The following is a 27394-nucleotide window of genomic DNA, read 5'->3' on the forward strand; positions in this document are numbered from 1 at the left end:
AACCTCACAGTTTTTGAAAATGTATAACATCATGCAACTGGCTGACTACAAGATTGTGCATTATACTTTATTGAATGGGAAAAAAACCTTTAATTTCATCCATTCCCCAGTAAGTCTGAGTTTTTGTGATAGTCCACAACCTATAAAGGTTTGTCTGTAGTAATAGGATTCTTCAGGAATATGTGGACATTGGGCTTTGATTTTCTAGCCCACTTGTACTATATCACTCCCTTTCTTTAATTCACTCCTGTAATCTCCTGTCTTTACCATCTCGGAAATGTGTTTTCAATTTCATACTACATGGGTTTGCAGTTTCAGGAATTAGTGACATTCAGGGATGTGGCCATAGACTTCTCTCGGCAGGAGTGGGAGTGCCTGGACCCTATTCAGAGGGACTTGTACAGGGATGTGATGTTGGAGAACTATAGAAACTTGGTCTCATTGGGTAAGTTTGTTTGCCACGAGAAATTTAGAATGTGCTCTGTGGTATGTTGACTTTCAACACAGGGGATTTCAAAGCTGTCTTTGAAGATGTAAGCTGAATTTCTTTTTCTTGTTCCCAGAGGAAGGTTTGAGGTCTGTCTGTTTGTCAGGGCCTCTGCCACCAACCCTGGTCATTTCCTCTTTTAGTGATACTCACATCTCCCTCTGGCCCTTCCTTACTTCCTATGGGGCTGGACAAAAATTCCTTATATTTATTCCATATATAGCTTTTGTCCAGGAAGCTTACCATTGTGTTCAGGCTGATTTGCTGTGTCATCCTCTGATCCACTTACAGGGCAATAATTAGACATAGACTTGTGATTGACTATAGCTATGAGAAGAGCTCTGTAGCTTCTGTAGTGGTGGACTGGATAAACAGTATTCATTTAAACCTGAAGAGTACACATTTCATTTCCTGCAACCAATTTTGTATGATTTATGGCTGAAAGTTACAATTCACGAGCATGACATCTGTAATTGAATGAATATTTTGTAAGTGAATCAGGATGCTTCTCGTTTTTCTCTTAAGGAAATAATATTATTATAATTGGCATTATTTCCCAATTATGACACTTGTACTGAGGAGCGGGAGGAGAGGAATATGTATACATGCATACAAATTTAATCATCAGACAACCATGCAATAATAGTAGTATCACACCCATTTTACTTGCCAACATTGGGGAGGAGTGTGTTGAAATGACTTCCTCAAAGTCACAAGATTGGTAGATATTAGAGAAGAAAGAATTGGTGCATAGGCCCTTAGCTCCAATGAGTGTCCTCAAACATTGTTAACCTTTTCAATCACTTTGTTCAATTTTCTCTTAAGAAGAATCTATATGAGTTTAAATTAAAATAAAAATTTATCATACCAACCTGGTTTCTTAAATCATCTCATCCTTCTATTATCTGAAGTCTGTAGCACTAACAACCTTGATTTCATTATAAATTTAAGTAAAGCTAAAGATTTTGTGAGTTCTGCTTTCATTTCTGTACCATGTGGCTTTTTTTTTCTTGTAAGCAGGACATTCTGTTTCTAAGCCTGATGTGGTTGACTTATTGGAGCAAGGAAAAGAGCCCTGGATAATTTTGAGGGAAGAAACACAAAGACAGTACACAGGTAAGGAGGGGAAGGAAGGCAAAGGAAAACCATCAGGGCTGGTAGCAGCCTGTGTGGTTAAGAGGGAGGAGTATATCCCTGTGGTATTTGTAAAGTCCTCCAAGACTTGTAGACCATGGGCTTGTGACCTGGAGAGGAAATCAAGGTCTCAACATGAGCTACTGAGGAAACTTCAACTTCATGCCATTTGCCATTCATCTTACTTCTCTTATATTTTAAACTCATTTTCACTGAGAGGGAATCTCATTTTTCATTTGTGCAATATTTTATCTATACATGGGATTCTACTGCTCTCTATCTCCCCTTTTGCACAACATACACACACGCACACACGCACATATCAATGCAGTGATAGTGAACAAGACTTATAAGGTCCCTGCTCTTGTGGAATTTACATTGTATTAGGGTGAGGATAACAGTAAACAGCTAAATAGATAAATAATATTGGGAAAAGAATGATGGAAAATAAGCAGAAATTGGGCCATTTTAAATAAGGTGGTTGCAGATGACTTTTCTGAGCAGGTAACATTTGAGAGGAGACCTGAAATAAGGGCATGTGTTTGTTTGGGAAGAATGTTACATCCTAAATGAATTGCTTGGAAGACTCAGAAGATGGCTGGGGAAGAGGGGGAAAGGGATGAGGAGACTAGTGGAAAGAGGGCCAGAGAGAGCTTGGAGGGTTTGAGGAGCAGCATTGTAGACCAAATTAGAAGGCCTAAAGGGAGAGGATTAAGTAACGAGACCACACTGTTAGGAGAAGTCTGCTTCTACAAGGTTTTATTAGATTTGAATTGTTAGGAATAATAAGTATTAGAATCAACATGTAATCTGTTTTTAAATTTTTAATTTTAAACCATTTTTTAAATGTTAGTCAAATATGGAGAACCACATTAAACAAATGTCTAACTCAATGAGTTAAATATGGTAAACACCCAAATCAGAAAATAAAACTTTTTTTTCTCTTGACTTATTTTGAAATAATTTCAAGTCACAGAAAGATTGTAATAATAGTACAAAAGATTCTTTTATATCTTTCAGCCAGTCTTTCCAAACGAGGAAAGCTTTCCTAGTCCACACTGAAGCCCTTCACCTGTCCACACCCAGTCACAATCTTCAACCCCTGCTGAGTGTAACCACTCTTCTGATTTTAATGGTGATCAGTTCCTTCCCTCTTTTCTCCCTCCAATTTCTCTATATGCTTTTAAAATCTTTAATCTCTAAGTTTTCTCTCCATACCTTTTGTTCCTAACCATTTACTTGCTGAAGGAGCATCTTCCATTCTGTTTTGCTGATGCCATTTTGAGATTTACTTAAACATGTTCTCTGACCTCTTTGTATCCTCTAAATAAGTAGTGGGATCAAGAAGCATAATGACAGGGGCTCCTGGGTGACTCAGTCGTAAGCGTTTACCTTTGGCTGAGGTCACGATCCCAGGGTCCTGGGATGGAGCCTGACATCGAGCCCCGCATCCAGCCCCGCATCAGGCACCCTGTTCAGTGGGAAGCCTGCTTCTCCATCTCCTGCTCCCCCTGTTTGTGTTCCCCCTCTTGCTGTGTCTCTATCAAATAAACAAATACAATCTTAAAAGTGTAATGAGATTTAGATTGTCTATATATAATTATATATATTATAGAATATTTAAATATATAAAAATTTTAAATATATACTTAAAAATATATTTAAATATATAGAATTTAAATATATGAGATATATTTAAAATATGTATTTTGGCAAGACAACTTCTTCAACAGTCTTCTATACCTAATGTGTTGGCAGTATTGATTGCTGGCTTTCCACATACCAAACAGAACCGAGCTTATTGCTTACTGTGGTAAAGGACAACAGTGCCTCTAAATAGCTTTGGTAGAGGGGCGCTGGGTGGCTCAGTGGGTTAAGCCTCTGCCTTCGGCTCAGGTCATGATCTCAGGGTCCTGGAATCGAGCCGCATGTCGGGCTCTCTGCTCAGCGGGCAGCCTGCTTCCCCCTCTCTCTCTCTGCCTGCCTATCTGCCTACTTGTGATCTCTCTGTCAAATAAATAAATAAAATCTTTTAAAAAAAATAAATAGGGGTGCCTTGGTGGCTCAGTGGGTTAAAGCCTCTGTCTTCGGCTCAGATCATGGTCTCGGGGTCCTGGGATCAAGCCCTGCATTGGGTTCTCTGCTTGGCGGGGAGCCTGCTCCCCTCCCTCCCCCGCCTGCCTCTCTGCCTACTTGTGATCTCTGTCAAGTAAATAAATAAGTAGATAAATAAATAGCTAGCTAGCTAGCTTTGGTAGTGTCTCAAAGGGCGAAATGCCAGGATGTTATTGACAATTGAAAGTTTGGTTTAAGGCCTGTCTTTCAATGTGATTAGGATTGGGTGAAGATCAAGATACAACAGTGGAAAATTCATGGAAATTAGGTAAGAATTTTGAGGCTTGGGGGACATCTGGGCGGCTCGGTTTGTTAAGCGTCTGTCTTTGGTTCAGGGTCCTGGGATCGAGCCCTGTGTCAGACTCCCTGCTCTCCCTTTCCCTTTGCCACTCCCCTCTGCTTGTGGTTTCTCTCTCTCTCTCTGGCAAATAAATAAATAAAATCTTTAAAAATAGGGGGGTGGCTGAGTCAGTTAAGCCTCTGTCTTCAGCTCAGGTCATGACCCCAATGTCCTGTGGTCAAGTCTGCATTAGACTCCTTGCTCAGCGGGGAGTCAGCTTCCCTCTCCCTCTTCTGTATGCGCTCTCTCTCTTTCTGTCATATAAATAAAATATTTTAAAAAAAGAAATAACTCTTCAATAAAAACTCAACAACTGGGACGCCTGGGTGGCTCAGTTGGTTAAGCAGCTGCCTTCGGCTCAGGTCATGATCCCAGCGTCCTGGGATCGAGTCCCACATCGGGCTCCTTGCTCATCAGGGAGCCTGCTTCTCCCTCTGCCTCTGCCTGCCATTCTGTCTGCCTGTGCTTGCTCTCTCTCCCTCTCTCTCTCTCTGACAAATAAATTAAAAAAATAAAATCTTTAAAAAAAAAAAAAAAACTCAACAACTAAATGTATTATTATACTTTCAATTTTTTACAAACCTAATAGGTGAGAAGTGGTATCTAGTTTCAATTTGCATTTTCTTTATGAGTGAGTGAAAAATTTTTTCATATGTTTAACAGCCATTCCTTTCTATTTCATGAGTTTTTGGGGTTGTGTCTTTCCCCATTTTTCTATTTGGCTTTTTATCATTTGTCCCTCAATTTTTTTTTAAATTTTTAAGATTTTATTTATTTATTTGACAGAGATCACAAGTAGGCAGAGAGGCAGGCAGAGATAGAGAGGAAGGCTCCCCGCCGAGCAGAGAGCCCGACGCAGGGCTCGATCCCAGGACCCCGGGATCATGACCTGAGCCGAAGCAGAGGCTTCAACCCACTGAGCCACCCAGGTGCCCCTCTCCCTCAATTTTTAAGGGTGTTTTTACATATTAGGAATATTAGCCATTTGTCTGAAGTGTATGTTACAAATATTTTCTCCCAGTTTCTCAATTGTCTTTTTGTTGTTGTTGTTACTTTGATTATGGCAGTTTATTTATTTTTTAATATAGTCAAATTCATCATTCTTATTATCTCTGAATTTTGTGTCTTGGTTAGAAGCTATCGCAAGGTTAAAGATAAATATACATCTTTTCTTCTATCACGTGAAAGATTTTATTTTTTACATTTAAATCCCTAATTCATTTGGAGTTTGTTCTTGTATATAAAGGTATGGATCTAATGAAATCTTTTCTCACATGGCTATCCCAGTTGTCCCAACACCATTAATTTAAACATCCATCTTCGCTCCCTTCATTTGAAATGCTATCTTCATCATATAATAAATTTCCGTATATTCTTGGGTCTATTTCTGGGCTTTCTGTTCTGTTCTACTGTTTTATTTCTATATCCATCCATAACTAACACTTTGCTTTTATTATGGTTACACTATAGCGCATTTTCAATGTATGTTATGGCTAGTCCTGCCCCCCTTTTTAGATTTTCAGTATTTTTCTTTTCTAATTTTTCAATGTTTGTTTTTCCATGTGAACTTGATTATTGATTATTAATTTTTCTAACTCCATGGAAAGCTTATTGGTATCTTGTTTGAATTGCATTACATTTACAAATTAATTTAAGAAGAACTCTTAAGTTCTTAATTTATAGCTGTTAAGTCTCTTAATTTATAACATTAAGTCTCCCAATTTATAGCTGTTAATTCTCTTAATTTATAACGTTAAGTCTTCCTATCCAAGAAGAGGGGTTGTTTCTCCCTGTGTTTGAGGCTACTTGTATGCCTTTCAGGAGTGTTTAAAATTTTTCTGAAATGGGTTTTACATATTTCTTACTAATTTTTTTTCCCAAATATTTAATCTTGTTCTTTACTGTCATAAATCACATTTTATCTACTGTTTTGTCCTTTACCTAGTTATGGTTTTACAATAGGAAGACTCTTAATTTTTTCAACAGGCTTATTGGTATATAACTTATATAACATAAAATCATTCTATAAAATTGAACAAGTCTGGGGCACCTGGGTGGCTTAGCCGGTTGAGCATCCGTCTAACTCTTGATACTGGCTCAAGTCATGATCTCAGCATAATGAAATCAAGCCCGGCATGGGGCTCCACACAGCAGGGAGTCTGCTTGAGATTCTTTCCCTCTGCCCCTCCCCCTGCTCATGGGCACTCTCTCTTTCTTTCTCTCTCCCTCTCAAATAAATAAATAAATAAATAAATAAATAAATCTTTAAGAAAATAAAGCGGACAAGTCAGGGTTTTAATATAATCACAATTTTGTGCAACCATCACCAGTATGTAATTCCATCACCCCAAAAAGAAATCTGATACCCATTAGCAGTCACTCTGTACACCCTACTCTCATAGTCTGCTTTCTGTCTGTAGATTTGACTATCAGGGGTATTTTATATACATGGAATCATACACATGAAGACTTGTGTGAATGGCTTCTTTCATAATGCTTTTGAGATTCATCAATGTAATATCAACTTCATTCTTTTATTCTGGCTGAATAATATTCTATTCCATTATTATTTTTGCTTTGATTTTGGTATCAAACTTAAGAAATCATTGTATAATCCAAGGTCTCTAAAATTTACTGCTATGTGTTTTTCTAAGAAGTTCCCAGTTTTAGCTCTGACATTTAGGCCTTTGATCCATTTTGAGTTAATTTTCATATGTGCTGTAGGGTGTCAAGTTCCAACTTCATTCTTTTGTACATGAATATCCACTTATTCCTTCATTGTTGCTAAAAAGACTTCACTGAATTTTGTTGGCTCCCTTTTCAGTAATGAATTGATCATAAATGGAGATTTTATTATCTGAATTCTATTCCATTGATCTATATATCTGTCTTTATGCCAGCACCACACTGTCTTGATTTATTGTAGCATAGTAGTAAGTTTTGAAATCAGGAAGTGTGGGTACTGTTACTTTGTTCTTTTCTTTCTTTTTTTTTTTTCAAGATCATTTAGACCTTTTGGAGTCTCCTATATTTCCATAATGATCAGCTTGTCATTTTCAGCAACAAAAGCAGTTGCCATTTTGATATGGATCTCATTGCATCTGTTGATCAGTCTGTGAAACATTATAATCTTAACAGCATTGCCTTTCATGAACCTGAGAGGTCTCGCCTATGATTTAGGTATTTAATTTCTTTCCACAATATTTTGAAGTTGTCAGTGTATAGATCTCAGGCTTCTTTTGTTCAGTTTATTCCTATGTATTTTATTCTTTTTAACATAATTGTAGATGGCATTTCTTTCTTAATTTTGGTTTTAGATTAGTACCCTTGATTTTAGTAAGTTGACTTTATATCCTGGTATACTACTATGTCATCTGTGATATAGTGATAATTTTATTTCCTTTTTTTTGATAATTTTATTTCTTCTTTACCTCCTTTTTACTTCTGATTTATCTTGTCTAATTGAATGGCTGATATCTTTACTACAGTCTTGAATAGTTGCAGGGACAGTCGGGTTCCTTGATTTGTTCTTGATCTTGGCAGAGATGTCTGGATAAACCAGCTTTAGAACTAAGGATGTGTGTGTGTGTGTGTGTGTGTGTGTGTGTGTGTGTGTGTGTTTTGTGTTGTGGAAGTATCCCTGAGCTCCTGTTTGCTTGGATTCTTCTCTGCTAATATTTTATATGTTTTCTCTTGATATTCCTAAGTTATTTTGGCCCATATTTTCTTTTAATGTCTCTTATCAGGTTTAGATTTTAATTTTTTTTTCATAAAAATTACAAGAGAATTGGAAAGTTTTCCTTTGTTCTCAATGACCTAGAATAGCTTATGGAGCATTACTAGCTCTACGGGTAAAAGCAATTATGACCTTCTGTGACTTGTCTCCTAATATTTCCTCCCAAAAGGACAAAGGAGTGAAAAAGTAGTAAATCTAGGCAAAATGCACATCCTAGCCTATCTTAAAGGCAAGATACCAAAAGTTCCTTATATCTGTAAGAAAAAGACTAAAATTAAAACCCCAGGACACTCACCCAGTAAAGGCAGTTGGTTCTTCGCTCTAAAATTAGGGTGTGCCTGGGTGGCTCAATGGTTTAAGCCTCTGCCTTCAGCTCAGGTCATGATCTCAGCGTCCTTGGATCAGCCCCTGCATTGGGCTCTCTGCTCAGCAGGGAGCCTGCTTCCCCCTCCCTCTCTGCCTGCATCTCTGCCTATTTGTGATCTCTCTCACTGTCAAATAAATAAATTAAATCTTAAAAAAAAAAAAAGTAAAATTAGGAGCGCCTGGCTGACTCTGTTGGTAGAGCACGAAACTCTTGATTTCAGGGTCATGAGTTCAAGCCCATGTTGGGCATGGAGCCTACTTTAAAAAAAAAAAAAGTAAAATTCATTACTATTGAAAGAGCCTCACAATGAAAAGGATATTTACATAGATCACCAACTGATAAGATTTTGCCATATCTACTTTATTTCTCTCTGTACTATGTTTATGGAGGTATTGGAATGCATGTTTTAGGTATCATGACTGTACCGGTGAATCATTGAGCATATGTCTCCTAAGAATAAGGATATCTCCACTTAAATAAGAGTATGTTTTTAGGGATGCCTGGGTGGCTCAGTTGGTTGGACAACTGCCTTCGGTTCAGGTCATGATCCCGGAGTCCCAGGATCGAGTCCCGCATCGGGCTCCCAGCTCCACAGGGTGTCTGCTTATCCCTCTGATCTTCTCACCTTTCATGCTTTCTCTCACTGTCTCTCTCTCAAATAAATAAATAAAATCTTTAAAAAAAAGTTTAAAAAAAAAGAGTATGTTTTTAAATTTTTAAAAAGTTTATTTATGTAGTATGTATGTATGTATATAATCTCTATGCCCAGTGTGGGGCTCGAACTCATGAACCAGAATTAAGAGTTGTATGATCTGGGGCACCTGGGTGGCTCAGTGGGTTAAGCCTCTGCCTTCGGCTCAGGTCGTGGTCTCAGGGTCCTGGGATCCAGCCCCACATTGGGCTTGCTGCTCAGCGGGGAGCCTACTTCTCCCTCTCTCTGCCTGCTCCTCTGTCTACTTGTGATCTCTCTCTCTGTCAAATTAACAAATAAAATCTAAAAAAAAGGAAAGAAAAAAAGAGTTGCATGATCTTTCAACTAAGCCAGCCGTGTTCCCCAAGGGTGTTTTGGGGGCACCTGGGTGGTGCAGCCTGTTGAGTGTCAGACTCTGGATTTCAGCTCATGGTCTTGAGGTCCTGAGATCCAGCCCCCCGTCGGGCTCAGTGCTCAGTGCAGAGTCTGCTGATCCCTCTCCCTCTTCCTGCTTGCTCTCGCTGTCTCTCAAATAAATAAAATCTTTTTTTTTTAAAGTGTGTTTTTAGGGGCACCTGGGTGGCTCAGTGGGTTAAAGCCTCTGCCTTAAAAAAAAAAAAAAAAGTGTGTTTTTAAAAGTTTATATAAATATTTTTCACAGAGAGGCAGTTCTATTTTACATAATTGCTAAAATTTTCTCAGGAATTATTCTTTCTGCATTTATTGACATAATCATATGATTTTTTTCTCCATTTTCCTGTTACTGGGTTGAATTCTGTTTATTGATTGAATTCTGGAGTCTAGTTCCGGTTATGGTGTGTTGATCCATTATCCCTTTTCAATATTGTTAGGTTGGAATTTTTAATACTTTTCTTAGGTTTTGGAGTGCCTGGGTAGTTCAGCTGATTAAGTATCTGCCTTCAGCTCAGGTCAGCTCAGCCCAAGACTCTGGGATCGAGCCCCATGTCGGGCTCCCTGCTCAGCGGGGAGTCTGCTTCTTCCTCTCCCTCTGCCTGCCACTACCCCTGCTTGTGCTCTCTCTCACTGTCAAATAAATAAATAAAATCTTAAAAAAAAAATCTTTAAAACATTTTTTTCTTCAGATTTCATGATGAAATTAGCCTGTAATCTTCCTTTTTTTATTATCCTTTTTAAGGTTGGATAGAACAATTAAATTCACTTTATGAATGTGTTGAGGGGAATGTGTGCTTTCTACCCTCTTTTGGAATGTTTGAAGAAATATGCCAGAAAAACCATGTAGTCCTTCAGCTACTATTGTAGTTGGTGTTTTTGTTTGTTTGTTTGTTTGTTTGTTTTTTGACAGAGAAGGGTAGGGGCCCTATACAGAGTTCAATCTCACAACCCTGAGATCATGACCTGAGCCGAAATCAAGAGTCAGACACTTTTTTAAAAAAAAGATTTTATTGATTTATTTGAGAGAGAGAGAGCACAAGCAGGGGCAAGGGTAGAGGGACAAGCAGACTCCCCATTGAGTGGGGAGCCCAATGTGGGGCTCAATCCCAGGACCCCAAGATCATGAGCTGAGCTGAAGTCAGATGTTTAACCGACTAAGCCATACAGGTGCTCCTGAAGATGATTTTTAAAATTTACTTGGATTGGGGTTCCTTGCTGGCTCAGTGAGTAGAGCATGTGACTCTTGATCTCAGGGTCATGGATTTGAGCCCCACATTGCGGGTAGAGATTACTTTAAAAACAAAGTTGGTTTTTTTTTTTTTTTTTTCAAAAAGTAAAACTTAGATTATGTAATGCTAGAATTATTGAAGTTTTCTGTCTATTGATTTTGTAGAGGCTGTTTCCTCTACAAAGACATTTATGTGTTTCATCCAGGTAATTAACATAAAAAGGTTGTTTCATGATGTCATTTTACTGCATTTGTGAGGTGTGGATGGCCCATAAGCGGTATCCCTGTTAGCTGGCATTGCTGCATCGGATATTGTTCCCATCTCCTTTTCCTTTATTAGTTTTGAGAGAATCACATTAGTAACATTGCTTTAAAATAAAATGTTGTATTATGGATCTTCTGTGTTATTTGTGGGCACTATTTTGTAAAGGTACTTTTATCTTTCTAATTTATTTTCATTTCGTTCTTTTTCTAGCTTCTTACAATAAATGTTTAGATCATCAATGTTCAAGTTTTCTTTCTCATATGTATTTAAATCTGTTACATAATCTTTTCTACTTTAACTACATTATATGTAAATGGATGCAGATGTTTTAATTTGGTTCAAAATAATTTCTATATGGAAATTTAGAAAATACTACCTTAGATAAACTATTTTCTTTTTCTCCCAGCTTTTTGTTTTTAAAAATTATCAAGCCAAGTGCAAATATTAAAAATATATATGTAGCTAATTACCCTTCACATAGGTTTAACTTTGGTTATTAACATTTCGCCTTTTTCTCTCTATATATGCGACTTTCTTCTTGGCTTATTTGATGGTAAGTAGCAGTTAATCATTACATTTCACCTCTCAAACAGTTCTTTGTGCCTCTCCTAAGAATAAAGTCTTTCTTCTATATAGTCACACTATGAGTATCATAGCAATTCAGCCTTGCCATCTAATATAGAGTCCATATTTAAATTTTTTAGCTTTTTCCCAAAAATACAATTCGTAAAATTTATTTCCATAATCCATTCCAAATTTATACGCTATACTACATTTGGGTGTTGGGCTTCTTATCTTACTGTTATCCTACCTTTGTTTTTTCACTTTAAGTTTGATTACTTTGTAGTGTCCAGTTTAGTTTTCTTACGGAATGTCTGTCTGCGTTCTGGGTTTGAAGTTTTCCTCTTATCATTAGCATTAGGTTAAACATTTTGCCCAGAGATGGTGTGTAATTTTTTTGGTAAACTTTATTTTAGGTTGATTCTAGATTTATGGAAAATTACTAAGATAGTAGAGAGATTTCCTGTGTGTACTTCTCCTGATTTCTGCCACTGTTAACATCTTATATCATTAAGATGCATTTGTCAAAACTAAGAAAATGACATTGGTATTAACCAAACTCTAGGCTCCATTTGTATATTTCGCCAGTTTTTCTGTTAATGTCGTTTTTCTGTTCCAGGAGCCTTCGATTCAAGGTAACACATTGTATTAATTTGTCATGTCTCCCAGTCTCTCCTGGTTTGTGACAGTTTTTCAAGTTTTCTTTGTCTTTCCAGAATTTGACTGTCTTAACAGACACTGTCAGGTTTCTTTCAGAATACCTCCCAATCTGGGTCTGTTGTTTTTCTCATGATTAGACTGGAGATAGGGGTTTTTTAGAAAGACTGCAACAGAAGTGAAATGTCCTTTTCATCACATCATGAGGGATACATGACATCCGTGTGACGTCACTGGTGATGTTGACTTTTCTCCACTTTTTCCTTTTCCATACTTTACTCTTTAGAGCAGCCCACTAAGTGTAGCTCACCATATGAAGAGGGGTGCAGGATTGGAAATTAAGCTTATGTAGGGTAGAATATATATATATATACATATATATGTATATATATATATATACACACACACATATATATATGTATATATATCTATATAATTTATTTGACAGAGAGAGATCACAAGTAGGCAAAGAGACAGGCAGAGAGAGGAGGAAGCAGGCTCCCTGCTGAGCAGAGAACCTGATGCAGGGCTCGATCCCAGGACTCTGAGATCATGACCTGAACCAAAGCAGAGGCTTAACCCACTGAGCCACACAGGCACCCCCAAAATATATATATTTTTATCTGGAATTCTGTATAAAAGATTTGTCTCTTCCCTTTTATTTTACTGTGGACTCATTCATATTTATTTTACACTTGGAGTTCTAATTATATGTTGCATTCTTTCTTTTGCTTTGGGCACTGATAGCTCTTTTAGTTTGATTCCTGTGTCCATTAATATCCCCATTCTTGTTGTTTTTTGAGGATTTCTTTCCTGATATGATTTTCAGATTCATTTTGGTTTTTTGCCTCTTCCCTTGTACTGGAATCAGCCATTTCTCCTAAGAGCCCTGTTTCCTTTTATTGAAAAATAATATTTAGAAACCAAGATCGGGGGCACCTGGGTGGCTCAGTGGGTTAAAGCCTCTGCCTTCGGCTTGAGTCATGATCCCAGAGTCCTGGGATCGAGCCCTGCATCGGGCTCTTTGCACAGCGGGGAGCCTGCTTCCCCCTCTCTCTCTGCCTGCCTCTCTGCCTACTTGTGATCTCTGTCAAATAAACAAAATCTTTAAAAATAAAATTTTTTTAAAATTGTAAATAAATAAATAAGAAACCAAGATCAAGGTGCTAGGTGTACTTATTGCTGTTGGAATGCCACCGCCTCTGTTCCCTCTACAGGACCCAGCCAGGCTATAAATGTATGTATACATGTATACTGACATATAGGTGTAATTGTTTTATTATCTGTCTCTATCTACATTAAGCTAACATGAGCTCATACTGATATCTCCAACTCCCATCCAGTATTTCCGGGTGCCTTCTAGCCTTCTTGTCTTGTTTATTTGTAACTTTTTTCTCACCATCCATCATCCATCCCCATGAGAAACAAATTTACTAACTTGGTAGTGCTTATGTGCAGTTCCTTTTGCCTTTAATTTTCAGTCAAAAGATTGTTTTTTAAAGTTTGTAATTATTGTTATAGGGCACAGTTTGTCTAGTGTGTTGATCAACTACAAGCACTTTTTTTTTTAAAGATTTTATTTATTTATTTGACAGAGAGAGATCACAAGTAGGCAGAGAGGCAGGCAGAGAGAGAGGAAGGGAAGCAGGCTTCCCGCTGAGCAGCGAGCCTGATGCGGGACTCGATCCCAGGACTCTGGGATCATGACCTGAGCCGAAGGCAGCGGCCTAACCCACTGAGCAACCCAGGCGCCCCAACTACAAGCACTTTTTAATGTCCCAATATATGTTGATAATCTAGTTGGTTTTGTAATACTGATTTCTAGCATACTTGTGATCAGGCAACAAAATCTGTATGATTTTGATCCTTTGAAATATGTGTTGAGACTTGCTTTATGGCCCAGTTTATGTTCTGTTTGTTTTTTTTTTTTTTAATTTTATTTATTTATTTATTTGACAGAGAGAGATATCACAAGTAGGCGGAGAGGCAGGCAGAGAGAGAGAGAGGAAGAAGCAGGCTCCCCGCCGAGCAGAGAGCCCGATGTGGGGCTCGATCCCAGGACCCTGGGATCATGACCTGAGCTGGAGGCAGAGGCTTTAACCCACTGAGCCACCCAGGCGCCCCTATGTTCTGTTTTTATAAGTAATTTGTCTGTGACTGAAAAGGAACTGAATTCTGCAATATGTGGCTTATGGCCACAAAGTTCTAGATCTTTATTTATTAAATGTTCCACTCAGACTTTGGATTGTGTCAATATTTGGTTTATTTTATGCTGTATTAATAGGTGAACACAAAATTAATAACCCTTATTAAGCAATCGTCCATGTGCATTGCAGAAAATTAGAAAATAGAGACAGGTAAAAAATGTTTTTAAATATTAAAATATTTGAGGGGCGCCTGGGTGGCTCAGTGGGTTAAAGCCTCTGCCTTCGGCTCAGGTCATGATCCCAGGGTCTTGGGATCGAGCCCCGCATCGGGCTCTCTGCTCAGCAGGGAGCCTGCCTCCCCCCTCTCTCTGTGCCTACCTCTCTGCCTACTTGAGATCTCTGTCTACCAAATAAATAAATAAAATCTTTAAGATATATATTAAAATACCTGATTCCTACCACTGTAACACGTTAGTGGATAAAATGCACACATGCCTATACATGTTTTTCTTTTTACCAAAGGGACACATATTCTTACTCTTTTATAACCTGATTTCTTTATCAGTGATTCTTGTTTTATATTTCTATTACATTTTTATTTTACTTCATCTTTAAAACCCAAGTTCTGTTCTTTTTTTTTTTTTTTTAAGATTTTATTTATTTATTTGACAGAGATCACAAGTAGGTAGAGAGGCAGGCAGAGAGAGAGGAAGGGAAGCAGGCTCCCTGCTGAGCAGAGAGTCTGATTCGGGGCTTGATCCCAGGACCCTGGGACAAGGACCCGAGCCGAAGGCAGAGACTTTAACCCACTAAGCCACCCAGGCGCCCCCCAAGTTCTATTCTTATTACCCCATTTAGCCCAATTTGATATGTTCAAATCAGTATACCAATGCAAAACTGTGCATTCCATTTGGTTATTATACACTGAAATCCCTCTTAATTTAACATATTCCCTTTATGACACTAACACTTTTTTTTACTTTTTTAAAAAATTTATTTTGATAAACATATTATGTATTTTTATCCCCAGGGGTACAGGTCTGTGAATCGCCAGGTTTACACACTTCACAGCCCTCACCATAGCACATACCCTCCCCAATGTCCATAACCCCACCCCCCTCTCTCAACCCCCCTCCTCCCAGCAACCCTCAGTTTGTTTTGTGAGATTAGGAGTCACTTATGGTCTGTCTCCCTCCCAATCCCATCTTGTTTCATTTATTCTTCTCCTACCCCCTTAACCCCCCCATGTTGCATCTCCACTTCCTCATATCAGGGAGATCATATTATGATACTAACACTTTTGAAGAGACAAGGCCTCTTAAATTGCAAAATTTGCCATCTTTTGAACTTGTCTCACTACTGTCCATGATACAATTTGTTTATTCTCTACTCTTTGTATTTTTGTAGATTGGAAATTATTTTCTGTCCCAAGGGATTCACGTTAAATATTTGTGAGAGAAGTACATCACATAGGTGATTATGTGTATTCTTTCAAGAGACACAACATGTTTTGAATTTTACAATTAGTTTTGGACTGTTAAAACTCAGTTAAGCTACCAGTTTGATTCCTCCATTATCTATTTTCATTTACTTAATATGTTTAATCAACGTAATCATTTTTTTCTGCTTTTTCTTTTCACAATGTTGGCCAAACACAGCTTCATACTTAGGAACATATGTTTTTTAATGAAACCTTAAATCTTTTAAACTTTCCTTACATGTTTGGCCCAACATTTATGAGAATTATCTTGTATCTTCCCTGTCCCATTCTTGGAATTAAACATTTCTTTAAGGATTCCCTGATCATAATAATAGATATTTAGAGATGACAGTGTAAATGATCAGGGTACTTGTTGCTGTTAGCCTTTTTGACATTTTTTTCTATTTCCTGAAAATTAACCTGTTTCAGACTTTTGTCCTTTGTAGGATTGTTTTTGGTCAATATTTTCCTATGTTTGTCTTTGACTTTTTTATAATAGCTTAATTTTTTATTTGTTCTCCCCTCTTTTCTTTTTTTTTTCCTCCCCTCTTTTCATCATTAGTTTAGAAGTGTACCATCATACACTGATTTTTTTTTCCCCCCCGAGAGATACCTTTTTGTTTGTTTGTTTTGTTTTTGGGGTTTTTTTGGTTTTCTTACAGAGTGGAGGTGGGAGGGAACAGGGAGCAGGAGAGAGAATCAGGCTCCAGACCTGGATCTGAGCCCAATGCAGGACTTGATCTTCAAGATCATGACCTGAGCCAAAATGAAGAGTTGGACACTAACCAACTGAGCCACCCAGGCACCCCCAAGAGATACCTTTTTGAATTTATGTGTTGATTTTCTTTTTCTAAACTCATTACATTCTGGGTTTTTTTTTTTATCTTTATACTTTCTGCTTTCCTTTGGTTTGCTTTGATGTTTTTTCTAAACATTTTCATATGTTGTTTATTTAATTTGTGTTGAGGTGACAACTTTTCTCTGGGCATTATGGTTGGATATTGTATCTTCTGAAATATACTGTTTTCATTTTTTGTCTGGTTATATTTCTCTAGTTTCACTGTTTATTTCCTCAGTATAATAAAGATACTGATTCTGGTTTTGATTCTGGTTTTGATTTTTGACTGCTGGCAACTTTCAAGCCCCACCACTCTGCCCCACTTTTGGGCAAGCAGATAAAAAGCCTGAGAGCTCCCTACTTTGGTGCCTGTGGAAAGTTCAAACCATGCAAACTCCATGCTGTGTATCCTATCACTTGTTACACACATCCCACAATTGAGTCACATACTCTGCCCTTGACTCATGCCCCCTCATTCTGCACTGATACTCCTGAGTCTTTTCCTGAATCTGGATTGCCATCTTCCAGCTTGTGTCTGATATTTCCTTTTAACCATCTGAGCCTTTCCAGGCACTCTGGTATCCCAGGATTTTCCTTCACATTTTAATTTCTTGATTCTCTCCAGCATCTCTTGATTCTCTCCAGCATCTCCAAATAAGGAACGTGTTACTTCATTCAAGTATGTATGTGAATTTTCTGAAAAGGCACCAAAATACTGGGAAGTACAAGGATGGCTGGCCTGGAAAATAAGGAAGAGAGGATGTGAAAAATTATAAAAACAACACAGATTTAACATATTTAGAATGGAGAAGGAATAATAAAACTCAACTGAAGATAAGTAAAAACAATTATTTAGCACCTGTGATATGTTAGAACCTTGTAATTCAGTGATGAAAGAAAGGAAGGATTGTGTCTGCTCTTGGGAAAGTTTGGGAAAATGTAAATAGAATATCAGATAAAGAAATTAATGTTATAATAATTGGAAATAAAGGGATGGTGGAAAGAATGAAGTGCTAGAACATAAAAAGACAGACATGGATATATTTAGAGTTAGCAGGTGCCCCCTTTCTAAGGGATGAGAAGGATCAGCTTATAAAGTGCCCAGGTCCAAGGAGTCTTATCAGACAAAACAGTCTTTAGAAAGCATCAAGTGATAGAAGTTATACCATATCCTAAGTGCTGGAAAGAGAGAATGTGAAAGGGACCACCTGGGTGGCTCAGATGGTTAAGCGTCTGCCTTCAGCTCAGGTCATGATCTCAGAGTCCTGGGATTTTGAGTCCCATATCGGGCTTCCTGCTCAGCGGGGAGCCTTTTTCTCCCTCTCCCTCTGTTCCCCCTGCTTGTGCTGTCGCTCTCTGTCAAATAAATAAAGTCTTAAAAGAGAGAGAGAATGTGAAAGGAGATAGGGGCAAAGGAGTCAGTGTTTGGACATTACAAGAGTAAAGAGAAACACTAGAGAAACTTAGGATAAATTCTTAACCTTTGATCTGCATTTCAATCAGTGGTAGAAATATTTAAAATAAAGATGCCAAGGTTTTTTTCCCTCTTAATTCTAACTTACTTGGTCTGTGACAGAACCAGGATATCAGATTTATAACAAGCTTGCCAAAGATTCTGGCCCACACCTAAATTTCAGTAACTTCACTATCTCACATAACTTTACATACATCTCTGAACCCTTGGCCTTTCAAAATTTTCATAACTATATTTTACTATTGGGTAAGTCCTTATGAGTGTTGGTTCATATTTCTTTCATAGAAGTTCCATGTTCTCTAATATAAGAAGTACAATTTTTTTTTCTTCTTTTGTTTCAGATTTGGATTTACACCGTGAGGTAATCAGCTATGTAGAAATGCCCACTTACGAAAAAGATATATCTTCTACACAACATCAGAGCACATATAACAAGAAATTCTACAAAAGTAAGAAATGTCAGAAGAAATTTAGTAGTGGCTCTCAATTTATTCTACATCACAGGTTTCATAGTGGCAGAAGACCCTATGAATGCAAGGACTGTGGGAGGAACTTTCGTAGTGACTATCAACTTACCCTACATCAGAGATTTCATACTGATGAGAAACCTTATGAATGTACAGAATGCAGGAAGAACTTTAAAAGCGGTTATCAACTTACTGTACATCAGAGATTTCATACTGGCGAGAAAACCTATGAATGTAAGGACTGTGGGAAGGCCTTTATTTATGCCTCACACATTGTTCAACATGAGAGAATCCACACTGGAGGGAGGCCTTATGAATGTTGGGAATGTGGGAAGGCCTTTAGTCAAGGTGGACACCTTAAAATTCATCAAAGAATTCATACTGGTGAGAAACCCTATAAATGTCAAGAATGTGGGAAGGCTTTTAGTAGGCGCTCAAACCTCATTGAACATGGGCAGATCCATATTGATGGGAAACTTTACGTATGTGAGAAATGTGGGAAGGCCTTTAAAAGAGGTCATCAACTTACCGTACATCAGAGTGTTCATACTGGTAAAAAACCATATGATTGTAAAGAATGTGGAAAGGGCTATACCACTGCTTCATACCTTATTCTACATCAGAGAATTCATAAAGGTGGGAAACCATATGAATGTAAGGAATGTAAGAAAACCTTTACCTTGTATAGAAATCTTACTCGACATCAGCATATTCACACTGGTGAGAAACTTTTTGAATGTAAGCAGTGTGGGAAGGCCTATACTACTGGCTCAAAGCTTTTTCAACATCAGAAAACTCACACTGGTGAGAAGCCCTTTGAATGTAAGGAATGTGGAAAGGCCTTTAGCTTATATGGATACCTTCATCAACATCAGAAGATTCATACTGGTATGAAACATTTTGAATGTAAGCAGTGTAAAAAAACCTTTACTTTGTATAGAAATCTTATTCGACATCAGAGTATTCATACTGGTAAGAAACTTTTTGAATGTAAGGAATGCAGGAAGGCCTATACTACTGCCTCAAACCTTGTGCAACATCAGAAAACTCATACCGGTGAGAAACCCTATGAATGCAAAGAGTGTGGAAAGACCTTTAGCTTGCATGGATATCTTAATCAACATCAGAAAATCCATACTGGTGTGAAACCCTATGAGTGTATGATATGTAGGAAAACCTTTACTTTCTACAGAAACCTTACCCTACACCAGAGTATTCATGCTGATGAGAAACCTTTTAAATGTAAGGAATGTGGGAAGACCTTTAGACGTAGTTCACACCTTACCGCACATCAGAGTGTTCACGCTGATAAGAAACCCTTTGAATGTAAGAAATGTGGGAAGTCCTTTAAAACATATGGATACCTTACACAACATCAGAAAATTCATACTGGTGGGAAACCCCACAGCTGTAAGGAATGTGGGAAGGCCTTTAGTCGTGCTTCAAACCTTGTTCAACATGAGAGAATTCATACTGGTGAAAAGCCCTACGTGTGTAAGAAGTGTGGGAAAGCCTTCAGGTATAGTTCAGCCCTTAAAGCACATCAGGGAATACATACAGATCTGAAGCTCTAAGAACATAAGGAATGTGATAATGCTTTTAGGCATGGCCCAGACCTTTTAAACAGGCAGTTCACACTGATGAGGAATTATTGAATGTTAGTCTTTATAGGTATGTCTTCACCAGATGAGAGAATTCATTATGTAGTTCTTATCACTTTCTAAAGATTACAGTGTCACTCCCATTTTAATGGAATGTTTGACTAAACAATAGCAAATTAAACCCTGAATAGCCAAAGCAATCTTGAAAAAGAAGATGAAAGCTGGAAGTATCATGATCCCAGAAATCAAGATCTACTACAAAGCTGTAGTAATTAAAACAGTGTTGTGAGCCCCTCCCGAAACCTGGCCGCGAAAACGATTTGCCTCTCTCCCCGCCACACTTTTTATTCCGGACCATTTGCCGTTGCCCGCCCTCGCAGTTCTCCCCAGAACGAAATGAGCGGTGGATTGGCCCCAAGCAAAAGCACAGTATATGTATCCAACTTGCCCTTTTCCCTGACCAACAATGACTTATACCAGATATTTTCCAAGTATGGCAAAGTTGTAAAGGTTACTATAATGAAAGATAAAGATACCAGGAAGAGTAAAGGGGTTGCATTTATTTTGTTTTTGGATAAAGACTCTGCACAAAACTGTTCCAGAGCAATAAACAACAAACAGTTATTTGGTAGAGTAATAAAAGCAAGCATTGCTATCGACAATGGAAGAGCAGCTGAGTTCATCCGAAGACGAAACTACTTTGACAAATCTAAGTGTTATGAATGTGGGGAAAGTGGACACTTAAGTTACGCCTGCCCTAAAAATATGCTTGGAGAACGGGAACTTCCAAAGAAGAAAGAGAAAAAGGAAAAAAAGAAAATTCCTGAACCAGAAGAAGAAATTGAAGAAGTAGAAGAAAGTGAAGATGAAGGGGAAGATCCTGCTCTTGACAGTCTTAGTCAGGCCATAGCTTTCCAGCAAGCCAAAATTGAAGAAGAACAGAAAAAATGGAAACCCAGTTCAGGAGGTCCCTCAACATCAGATGATTCAAGACACCCAAGAATAAAGAAAAGCACATATTTCAGTGATGAGGAAGAACTGAGTGATTAAAATTGTATTTATTATGTAAATATCATTTAAAAATTTTTTTTAAGTCTTGGGGCACCAAGTTCAGTTGAAATTAAAGATACTTTTAGAATTTAAGCATAAAAACCACATAGTACCAAATAATTTTTTTACCATAAAATAGGTTCATAGGAAATTGAAAATAATTTTAAAGTATCATGTTTCTATCTTGCCTTAGCAGAGTAATAAAAATCAAGATTTGCTAGTAACCATTAATCTTGAAAACAGTTCATTTGAATTAAAAAGAAATCTTAATACTGTCATAGTATTGCCATTGTCATCCCAAGAAAAAAGACCAATATTAAAAAGATGTGTTTGGGAAGCTCATTATAAAAGTTTATTCATGTCTGATTGGTTTACATGAAGACATTTGAAGTAAATTTCATCTTTAAGACAAAAACTTCATGAAGACTGGAAAATGCTGACTGATTTATTGTTATTAAATGTTAATAAAATTTTCAAGAGAAAAAAAAAACAACAGTGTTGTACTGGTGTAAAAATAGGCACAAGGATCAGTGGAACAGAATAGAGAGCCCAGAAATACATCCACAACTAGATGGTCAATTAATCTTCAACAGAGGAGGCAAAAATATACAATGGGGAAAAGTCTCTTCAACAAATGATGTTGGGAAAACAGGACCACTCTATTACACCATACCCTAAAGATAAACTCAAAATGGATTAAAGACCTAAATGTGAGACTCAAAGCCATAAAAATCCAAGAAGAGAACGCAGGCAGTAATTTCTCTGATATCAGCCATGGTAACATTTTTCTAGATAGGTCCCCTGAGGGAAGGGAAACAAAAGCAAAAGTAAAGTACTGGGACAACATCAAAATAAAAAGCTTCTGCATAGTGAAGGAAACAATTAGCAAAACTAAAAAGCAATCTACAGAATTAGAGAATATATATGCAAATGACAAATCCAATAAAGGGTTAGTGTCCAAAAATAGAAAAAGCTTATACAACTCAACACACACACCAAAAAAAAAATCCAGTATTAAATTGAGCAGAAGATATGAACAAATATTCTCCAAAGAAGACATAAGATGGCCAACAGACACATAAAAAGATGCTTAACATCACTCATCATGGGGGAAATGCAAATCAAAACCACAATGGGGTATCACCTCACACCTGTCAGAATGGCTAAAATCAACAATACAAGAAACAGTGTTGGCAAGGATATGGAGAAAAAGGAACCCTCTTGCACTGTTGGTGTGAATGCAAACTGGTGCACCCACTGAAGAAAACAGTATGGAGATTCCTAAAAAATTTAAAAATAGAATTACCACAGGATCCAGTAATTCCATTACTGGATATTTACCCAAAGAATATAAAAACTAATTTGAAAAGATGTGTGCACCCCTATATTTATTGGAGCATTATTTACAATGGCGTTATGGAAGCAGCCAAAATGTCCATCAATAAATGAATGGATGAGGCGCCTGGGTGGCTCAGTGGGTTAAAGCCTCTGTCTTCAGCTCAGTTCATGATCCCAGGGTCCTGGGATCCAGCCGGCATTGGGCTCTCTGCTCGGCAGGGAGCCTTCTTCCCCTCCCCTCTCTCTGCCTGCCTCTCTGCCTACTCATGATCTCTGTCAAATAAATAAAATCTTAAAAAAAATAAATGAGTGGATAAAGAAGAATGAAATCTTGCCATTTCCAAAAACAGAACTAGAGGGTATAATGCTAAGTGAAATAAGTCAGTCAGAGAAAGACAAATACCATATGATTTCACTCATATGTAGAATTTAAGAAACAAAACAAATGAACAAAGGAAAAAATAGATAAACCAAAACAACAACACCACCACCAACAACAAACAGACCCTTAACTGTAGAGAACAAACTAATGGTTACCCTTCTGAGGGCTTGGGAGGGTGGGATTAGTGAAATAGGTAAAGGGGATTAAGAGAATACTTTTCATGATGAGCGCTGAGTCGTGTGTAGAATTGTTGAATCACTATATTGTACACCTGAAGCTAATATAACACTGTATGTTGACTATACTGGAATTAATTTTTAAAAAATAATGACAAATTAGGAAGAAAATAGGAATCTCAAATTTTTCATGCCTACGGTGTGCATGGAACTTTCAATTAAATTTGTTAAATTTAGGGGCACCTGGGTGGCTCAGTTGGTGAAGCGTCAGCCTTTGGCTCAGGTCATGATCCCAGGGTCCTGGGATAGAGTCCTACATCTGGCTCCCTGCTCAGTAGGGAGCCTGCTTCTCCCTCTCCCCCTGCTGCTCCCCCTGCTTGTACTCTCTCTCTCTCTGTCAAATAAGTAAAATAAAATCTTTTAAACAATTTGTTAATTTAATGAATGGCTAAAAGCCTTCCATAATAATCAATGGCTGTGTCACAGATTTCCCCAAATCTTAATGGCTTATCACAACAGCTCTCACAGATTCTGTGGGTCAGAAATTCAGGAGTAACTTGGTTGAGTACTTCTGGACTGGGTTTTTCATGAGATTTCAGTCATCTGGAATATTGGGTCCAGGTGGCTCGCTCACATTGGCTGCTGGTACAGAGAGAGCGTGTGTCAGAAATCCATCCTCGTCCACAGTGGACCTGATTTACATGAGGAAATCCTGAACTTGAAGTTGATGCTTTAAGTAAGTGAGGCTTCTGGCACTTCTTGAGTATATTTTGCATGTGGTAAGAATGCAAACAGTTTATACTGAGATGACTAATGGTTGTGTTTTTTTAAAAAATATATCCACAAGTTCTCTGAAACTGCACCCTTCAAAACTGAAGCCTCCCTCTTGCTCCCTCATTCCAAGCTACCTGAAAAATCTGAGTATGTCTGCTTCTCACAGTTTCTATGGTTCAGGAATTTGGGAGCAGATATGCGTTCTGGCACCATGTATCTAATGGATTGAAGATCTGGAAGGGATTGATGGGGGTTGGATGATGTGCTTTCAAAGATGGCTTAGTTTTGTGGCTGATCAGTTCATCCTGGCAAGTTATTTCCTCTCCAGCAGGACCCTTCCATGTGCTGCTTGAGTGTCCTTGTGACAGGATAATTGGCTTTTCTCAGAACTGATCCTTGCTACAATCTAGCTTTGGCAGTCACTTCTGCCTCATCCTCCATATTAGCAGTGGGTAGGTCAAGTCCAGCCCACATCCACCAGGAGAGAGATCCAGTTTCACCTTTTGAAAGGGGAAGTGTCAAAACATTTGCAGACATTTTAAAAATATTTATTTGACAGAGATCACAAGTAGGCAGAGGCAGGCAGAGAGAGAGAGTGGGAAGTAGGCTCCCCGCTGAGCAGAGAGCCCGATGTGGGGCTCAATCCCAGGACCCTGGGATCATGACCTGAGCCGAAGGCAGAAGCTTTAACCCACTGAGCCACCCAGGCGCCCCATTTGGAGACATTTTTAAATCACCACACCTGCCAACACTGCTCAATTATTGTTAAACTCTCAAAAATTGATAATAAACATGTTCGTTTCATGTACACAGAAATCCTTTAAGCCACAGCACATACCTTACCTGTCATCGTTGCCATTCTACCAACTTATGGACCGTGTGTTATCGGCCAAGATACTTATCACCTATCATGGCATCATTTGCTAAATGCTAATCAGGAACACATAATAATTTTATTATGGAGATTAATTGAAGTCATACTTGTAAAACCTTGGGAGATTATCTGGCCTATAACCAGGGTTCATAAATATGAGCTGGTACTCTCATCACTACTTCTGTTGCTGATAGTTTTTATGAGTAAGATTTTATTTTATTTATTTTTTTAACACAATGGCTTTTTTAAAAATTTATTTATTTGAGAGACAGAGAGAGAGCATGAGAGGGGAGGTCAGAGGGAGAAGCAGACTCCCCATGGAGCTGGGAGCCCGATGTGGGACTCGATCCCAGGACTCCTGGATCATGACCTGAGCCAAAGGCAGTTGCTTAACCAACTGAGCCACCCAGGCGCCCCTATGAGTAAGATTTTAACAGTTTAATTAATTTCAGACAGCTTCTTAAAGGCACTCATTGAATTTTACATAATTTTGAAAATAAGTACATGATTTAGGGTGTGTAGAGATTATGATAATAGCAACAATTCGTATTCTCCATTCACAATTTAAGATTAGGTAGAAATTAATAATGGGCTAGTAAAAAGTAAATTATTCTTTTGGAGATTTTTCCTAAATTTGTAATGTAAATATTTCTTTGCTAATCACTATCTAGTCTAGGTTAATACATTGCATTTGGGCTTCTTTTCTAAGGTAGTACTTTTTTATGTCTTTGATTTTTTTTTTTAGAGGTTTTTCTTTTATTTGACAGAGCACAAGCAGGGGCAGTGGGAGAGGGAAAAGCAGGCTCCCCATTGAGCAGGATTCTGATGTGGGGCTTGATCCCAGGACCCTGGAATCATGACCTGAGCTGAAGGCAGACACTTAAGGACTGAGCCACCAAAGCACCCCTACATCATTGATTTTTTTGTAACATGTCTAGAATGCACACATTCTTGATTTATTTCCTCCTGATATGATTTGTTAATCTGTCCCTCATTTTTCCTATAAACTGGAAATTATATCCACAGAATTCATTAAGTTTAGGCACCCGGGTGGCTCAGTCAGTTAAGCGTCCAGCTCTTGGTTTCGGCTCAGGCCTGATCTCAGGGTCATGGGATCAAGCCCTATGTCAGGGCTCTGTGCTTATTGTGGAGTTCGCTTGAGATTCCCTCTCCCTTTTCCTTTCCCTCTCCCTCCCCCTCTGCCCTTCTCCTGTTCACTCTCTCTCAAATAAATAAATCTTTTAAAATATTTTATTTATTTATTTGTCAGAGAGAGAGAGCACATGCACAAGCAGGGTGGGCAGGGGAAGACGGGGGAGCAGGCTCCCCACTGAGCAAGGAGCCCGACTTGGGACTGCATCTCAGGACCCTGGGATCATGACCCGAGCCAAAGGCAGACACTAAACCCACTGAGCCATGCAGGTGTCCCAACAAATCTTTTTTTTTTTTTTAGTAATGTTATCCATTTTTTGTTATGTAGTTTTCAGTGTCTTATTAAAGTTTCCCTATTATTCTTACTTTTGCCAGTGTAAGCTTTTAATGACTGAGTGAGATCTGATTTAAAAATATGATTGTATATCAAAACTGTCCATTGATCCTCATAGATTTACCCATTTTTAAATTTATATGTCACTGGGATATAAAATAAGATACAATAAAAATACAATACAAAAAACAATACAATAAAATAAGCAAAAATTTTAGAAGTTACATCTTAGAGAGTTAAACTTTTTATCAACATATAGTGTTTTTTTAGTCTACAGTCATCCTTTCAAATTAATCTTGTCTGCTCCAAAATTATATATATATATATATATATATATATTTTAAAGATTTTATTTATTTATTTATTTATTTATTTATTTATTTATTTATTTGCCAGGAGAGAGAGAGAGCACAAGCAGGAGGAGTGGCAGGCAGAGGGAGAAGCAGGCTTCCCTTGAGAAAGGAGCCTAATGCAGAACTCCATCCGAGGATCCTAGAATCATGACTCAGCCAAAGGCAGACTCCTAACCAACTGAGCCACTCAGTCGTCCCATGCTCCCAAATTATATTAACTTTCTTTTATAAGTACTTAACTTTATATCATCTTTTTCATGTTACTTCTCTCCTTAAGCTTTAGATGTGACCCTTTTAACACCTACAGCCACATTTTTTTAATTTATTTTTAAGATTATATTTTTTAGTAATTTCCACACCCAAAGTGGGGCTTGAATTCACAACCCCAAGATCAAGAGTGGCATGCTCCACCTACTGAGCCAGCCAGATGCCCCTGTTTTTATTTTTTTAACAGGAGGGGGAAAAAAAGCAGTTTTATTTTGTGCACTGGAGGCTCAATAATGAAATTGAGATTTTCTTAATTTTTAAGTTGATGTTTAATGGAATTAATCCATTTAAATTACCAATGATTATTGACAAACATGAATCATTTTTAGTTGCCTAATGTTCTTTCTCTATTTTTCTCTTACTTTCTTATTTTCTTTTACATTTACCTTTTTTTTTTCTTTTATCACTTTGGAAAATTTTCACTTTTGTTTGATTCTATAAGCTGTTAATATAGAAATAGAACAAGCATTTTAACTTAAAGTCCAAATTTAATTGATACTTAGAGTTTTCCACACACCTGATATTTGTTAGAATTCTTCAATTTCAGGGGCACCTGGCTGGCTCTGGTTGTTAAGCTGGACTCTCGATTTTGGCTCAGGTCATGATCTCAGGGTCCTGAGAGCCCCAGGTGGGGTTCCTCACTGGGTGTGGAGCCTGCTTAAGATTCTCTCTCCCTTACCCTCTGCGCTCCC

General features: G+C 37.9%; 2 protein-coding genes across 5 annotated transcripts in view; both read left to right on the top strand.

Moving 5' to 3' along the window:
* ZNF573 (zinc finger protein 573) overlaps positions 1 to 19976 on the top strand; it is a 31007-nt gene extending 11031 nt beyond the window's left edge. For 2 of the 4 annotated variants that reach the window (XM_047709423.1, XM_047709424.1), the window contains exons 4-6: positions 313 to 445; positions 1505 to 1603; positions 18276 to 19976. In XM_047709423.1, the coding sequence (XP_047565379.1) occupies positions 313 to 445; positions 1505 to 1603; positions 18276 to 19975 (1932 nt within the window). In that variant the 3' untranslated portion in view covers position 19976. The remainder of the gene's footprint in view (positions 1 to 312; positions 446 to 1504; positions 1604 to 18275) is intronic. The other 2 variants (XM_047709425.1, XM_047709426.1) reach the window with 2 other exon arrangements.
* Positions 19977 to 20361: 385 nt separating this feature from the next.
* LOC125088450 (zinc finger CCHC-type and RNA-binding motif-containing protein 1-like) lies at positions 20362 to 21529 on the top strand. Its single transcript, XM_047709655.1, has one exon. It carries the CDS (start codon positions 20399 to 20401, stop codon positions 21050 to 21052), a length of 654 nt encoding a protein of 217 aa, XP_047565611.1. The 5' UTR covers positions 20362 to 20398; the 3' UTR covers positions 21053 to 21529.
* The last annotated feature ends 5865 nt before the right edge of the window (positions 21530 to 27394 follow it).

The sequence above is a fragment of the Lutra lutra genome, chromosome 17 (assembly GCF_902655055.1).
Source record: "Lutra lutra chromosome 17, mLutLut1.2, whole genome shotgun sequence".
Classification (NCBI taxonomy): domain Eukaryota; kingdom Metazoa; phylum Chordata; class Mammalia; order Carnivora; family Mustelidae; genus Lutra; species Lutra lutra.